Below are 5000 nucleotides of genomic sequence, written 5' to 3'. Positions count from 1 at the left end.
CCATCCATCCCCCACCCATCCATCCACCCACCCATCCACCCCCCATCCATCCATCCTGGGCTGCTGGAGCTTCACATGGACTCTGACGGACATTCAAACTCACACCCTTCGAGTCGTCTCATCACATTTGGTCTAATTGATTGATGTTTGTTCCTGATGGTCTGGTGATCACCTTAAAGGTCCCTGTAGATCCCTGTCGATCCCTGTCGATCCCTGGCTCTACTGCAGAATGATCTGGCCACACGCAGCAGCTGGGATGTTCCAGAGCAGCTGGGATGTTCTCATGGCCTGAAGCCACCTGTGGTCACCAGTTCCTGAGCACTATAAAAGTTTGGTTCAGAGACTCGGGGACACTTCTGGTCTGCAGCTCTTCAGGTGAGTTTCCCTCCACCAACACAGCAGCGTTCACGTGCACCTTTCATCTGACTTTATGAGTTTTCCAGTGCGCTCGTAGCCATGCTGGTGTTCTCCTGGGCTCTGTTGACCCTGTCCCTGGTCCTGTGTGCCAAGGCTGAGGTAAACAAGCGGGTTGGAACCAGAATTCCTCCCACAATCACTGTGAAACTTGGATTTGAGTGTGAGATGGAACCGTTGGCCTTCTGGCGTCAGTAGTGAAGAGATCTCATCAGACATGCGTCTTTGTATCGTTTCTCATGAGCCAGTTTCAGGACGCAGGTCTGTTGGGGCTTCTTTTAGACCTTCTAACCTCCTCTTTGGTTCTTTTGCACGCCACTGTGGGCGATACAGGAAGGTGAGAGAAAGCCTCAACCCAGTTTCAACACAAACGGTTGATCATGTGATCAGAGCACCGCCGTGTGAACTGTTTGTTGCTGCTGTTGTGCAGAGGTGGGCGTGGAGGACGAGACGTCCAGGGAGCTTTCTGTTGGAGAGCTGCTGGAGAGGGCCAACAGAGACCGCAGTGAGTCCAGATCCCCCCGACTCAGGAGCCTTGTGACGACACCTCTGAGACTCTCACACACACACTCACACACACACATTCGTCCACAATTAGGAGCAATGAACTGTAGTTGTGAATAAAATAGGTCCTGGTGTAGATGAGCCTCCCTTGGTGGAGGGAGACATCGCTGTGAGGACAGACAACAAGAATGCTGACCCGTGCACGTCCAGAGGCTGCCTGTGGAACAAGTGGACTGATGGGAAGGTCTACATACCGTACTACATCGCCAATCACTACTGTAAGTACCAGCTGATTCCCAGAAGCTCAGTCCAAAGGAGACACGGCCACCGTTGTGAAGCTGTCCGTCTGTGCTTCAGCCTCCCGGGAGAGGGACATCATTGTCCGTGGGCTGGAATCGTTCTCTGGGTTTTCTTGCATCCGCTTCAGGCCCTACCAGAACGGAGACCACGAGTGGCTGAGCATCGAGTCGGGGGACGGGTCAGTGTTCTCCGCTCTTCCTCCCATCATGACCAGTCCTCTGGGTCCTGTGTAAAAGCTCGTGTTTGTCCCCCGGCAGCTGCTGGTCCTACGTGGGCCGTCAGGGTGGTGGTCAGACGGTGTCTCTGAGCCGTCAGGGGTGCCTCTACCACAGCACCGTGCAGCACGAGCTCCTGCACGCTCTGGGCTTCAACCACGAACAGACGCGCTCCGACAGGGACAGTCACATCCAGGTGGTCTGGGACAACATCATTCAAGGTCAGGCTCGTTTGAAATGGTTGCAAATAAGCGCCTGCTTCTCCAAACGCTGCAGCCTAGCGCCACCTAGTGGACCTCAGTAGAATAGTTAAGCTGGGCTCATGGGGGTGTACTCATCAACGTCTGGTTTAAAAGACTGACTAGCTTAGCAGTAGAAGTTGTGAGCGGCTTCTTTTCTTCTAAAACAACGGAACAGTTGTGGAGAACAGCGCAGCAACACAACGTATCTGTTCCATCTGCAGACATGAAGTACAACTTCAACAAGATTGCCACTCTGAACCAGGGGACTTCCTACGACTACGGCTCTGTGATGCAGTACCACAGGTGGGTGGCCTGCTGGGGTCTTTGATCACGCTGTCGCCAGAACCACGCCAACATCACGCTGGTTGTCCTCCAGGTACGCCTTCTCCAAGAACGGCCTCCCGACCATGGTGCCCATCCCCAACAACAACGTTTCCTTTGGCGAGGCCACCCAGATGAGCAGGAACGACATCGACCGCCTGAACAGGCTGTACAAGTGCTGTGAGTTTAGTCTGGACAGTCGATAGGAGGTCTCCAAGGTGTGGAGGGACCCTTGAGGGACAGTTGGGACCCGTTTGTCTCACCAGTGGCTCCAAAAGGTTGATGAAAGTCAACACCGGAGCGTGGACGGGTCCAAACAGCTTTCTTATCCACATGGCTGAGCTTATTGGGTTTGTCTGACGACAGCAACTCTCTCTGCAGGAAGCCCGTTGGACCTGGAACCCGCCTCCAGAACACACAGAAGGACGAGGACGTTGGGCCCCGACGTCCAAACCACAAACCTTCAAAGTGTTAAAACCTGATTTTGGATTGATCAATAAAGAAAATGAAGACACACTTCTATTGAGATTAGCTGGAGTCTTGAATAATAATAAAAATAAGCTAATAATAATCTTTTCTAACGTCGCCTCATTAACATAATCTGGGTCAGACACATGAAACTGCTGCAGTTGGTCCAGAAATCCAATAAAAAAGAGAAACCTGCTTTTTTTACAGAGCAGCTTCACCCTCAGAATGAGTTCATTTTTATTCAGGTTCAACGTCTCATAAACACGTTGCTAACGTGGGGTTAGCATTTAGCCTTTAGGTGAAGGCAGCATGTCCCAATCCAATCAGGTGCTTGTTTATTAGGTTGAAAAGAATTCTTAGAATGTGAAGTTGATCAAGAGTCTTTATGGTGATCAAACCGTCCGCGGCTGCCTGCTAAAGATAATCGTGGATTAGCTGTGTGCTACATGTTAGCATGTTCACCACACATGTATAAACACCACTCATCACACCAGTAGGAACCACGATAAAGGCTCCAGCTCATAAACGTTGGAGTTTTCAAATGTTCTTTTAGGTAAAAAACTTATATTAATCTGTTTCCCCAATTGAAACGGCTTTAGATGTTCATGTTTGCCACCTGTGCATCATCCGATATTCTGAGCTCTAATTTATGAGCCGTCAGATTCAAGTCGCAGGCTCTCAGAGCCTGGATCAGGTCCTCCACGCAGGCCTGGGGTCCTCGCAGCTTCCTCCACTCCTTCAGCAGCTCCACCGCCGTCTCGTCCAGCTCTGTGGGATGGCGTCTGGAGATGGAGTCCAGCTTCACCTCACTCAGGCCCAGCCTGCGGCCCAGCCGGCGCCAGGACCGCCCAGATGTTCAGAGAGGACCTCGGTGGCAGCAGCAAGTTTGGCTGAGGAGGAGAAGGAGGAGGAGATGAGGGAGGAGGAGATGGAGGAGGAGGAGGAGATGGAGGAGATGGAGGAGGAGGAGATGGAGAAGATGGAGGAGAAGGAAGTGGAGGAGGAGGAGATGGAGGAGATGAAGGAGGAGATGGAGGAGGAGGAGATGGAGGAGGAGGAGAGGAGGAGGAGGAGAGGAGAGGAGGAGGAGGAGGAGAGGAGGAGGAGATGGAGGAGGAGAGATGGAGAAGATGGAGGAGAAGGAAGTGGAGGAGGAGGAGATGGAGGAGATGAAGGAGATGAAGGAGGAGGAGATGGAGGAGGAGGAGAAGGAGGAGGAGAGATGAAGGAGGAGGAGATGAAGGAGGAGGAGATGGAGGAGATGAAGGAGGAGATGAAGGAGGAGATGGAGGAGATGAAGGAGGAGGAGAGGAGGAGGAGGAGATGGAGGAGGAGGAGATGGAGGAGGAGGAGGGATGGAGGAGGAGGAGGAGAGGAGAAGGAGGAGGAGATGGAGGAGGAGGAGAAGAAGGAGGAGATGAAGGAGGAGGAGATGGAGGAGATGAAGGAGGAGGAGATGGAGGAGGAGGAGATGGAGGAGAAGGAGGAGGAGAGGAGGAGGAGGAGGAGATGAAGGAGGAGGAGATGGAGGAGGAGGAGAAGAAGGAGGAGGAGGAGATGGAGGAGGAGAAGGAGATGAAGGAGGAGAAGGAGAAGGAGGAGGAGGAGGAGGAGGAAGGAGGAGGAGGAGATGGAGGAGGAGAAGGAGAAGGAGGAGGAGAAGGAGAAGGAGGAGGAGGAGGAGATGAAGGAGGAGGAGAGGAGGAGGAGGAGATGGAGGAGGAGGAGATGGAGGAGGAGGAGGAGGAGATGGAGGAGGAGGAGATGAAGGAGGAGGAGATGGAGGAGGAGGAGAAGAAGGAGGAGATGAAGGAGGAGGAGATGGAGGAGATGAAGGAGGAGGAGATGGAGGAGGAGGAGATGGAGGAGATGGAGGAGATGAAGGAGGAGGAGATGGAGGAGGAGGAGAAGAAGGAGGAGGAGGAGATGGAGGAGGAGAAGGAGATGAAGGAGGAGAAGGAGAAGGAGGAGGAGGAGGAGGAGGAAGGAGGAGGAGGAGGAGGAGGAGAAGGAGAAGGAGGAGGAGATGGAGAAGGAGAAGGAGGAGGAGGAGGAGATGAAGGAGGAGGAGATGGAGGAGAGCAGCACCCTTTGCAGGGGGAATGGTGCAGGCAACCATCATGAGCAACAGTGTCTAAAGCCTGAAGCCTGTACGGAGGCCCGGGAGGACCAAACTAATGCTCTAACAGGCTCAGTTTTACAACTTTAAAACGAAGGTTTGTGGTAAAAGGAACTAAAGGAAGTTCATCTTCTAATATATAATAAATCTATAAGTCAGGGTGTTGCTACATGTTGGATGTTTTACAGTTGATCAGTTTTTATCTATTTAATTGTGTTCATCAAATTTAGTTTAGTGCTGGACAGCTTGTGGGGCCTGGTTGGCTTCACTGTTAATGGTGGTGTCAGAACTTTCTCTGAGGGTCCTGATGGACCCGGACCCGGACCCGGACCCGGACCTGGACCCGGACCTGGACCCGGACCTGCTAAACTCTGCCTGTTCTACGGTACCGTTCTCGGTGTCGTCCTGGTGACCGGG

At 52.7% G+C, this 5000-nt stretch overlaps 2 protein-coding genes across 2 annotated transcripts in view; one reads left to right on the top strand and one right to left on the bottom strand.

The window, feature by feature from the left end:
* Positions 1-441: 441 nt before the first annotated feature.
* Positions 442-2572, top strand: LOC130521669 (hatching enzyme 1.2-like). Its single transcript, XM_057025403.1, has 8 exons — positions 442-516; positions 847-919; positions 1044-1196; positions 1276-1396; positions 1476-1654; positions 1897-1978; positions 2052-2176; positions 2378-2572. Coding segments are annotated over exons 1-8 (795 nt in total). The 5' UTR covers positions 442-456; the 3' UTR covers positions 2380-2572.
* A 210-nt stretch (positions 2573-2782) lies between these two features.
* Positions 2783-5000, bottom strand: part of fadd (Fas (tnfrsf6)-associated via death domain) — a 2569-nt gene continuing 351 nt past the window's right edge. The window contains 3 exon segments of the mRNA XM_057025401.1: positions 2783-3310; positions 3313-3354; positions 4973-5000. The exon segment at positions 4973-5000 is cut by the window's right edge and continues 351 nt beyond it. Of these exon segments, the coding sequence (XP_056881381.1) occupies positions 3060-3310; positions 3313-3354; positions 4973-5000 (321 nt within the window). The 3' untranslated portion in view covers positions 2783-3059.

This window comes from Takifugu flavidus, chromosome 2 (assembly GCF_003711565.1).
Source record: "Takifugu flavidus isolate HTHZ2018 chromosome 2, ASM371156v2, whole genome shotgun sequence".
Lineage (NCBI taxonomy): Eukaryota > Metazoa > Chordata > Actinopteri > Tetraodontiformes > Tetraodontidae > Takifugu > Takifugu flavidus.
Note: the sequence above shows the minus strand (reverse complement) of the source record. Positions and strands in the feature narration are given on the sequence as shown.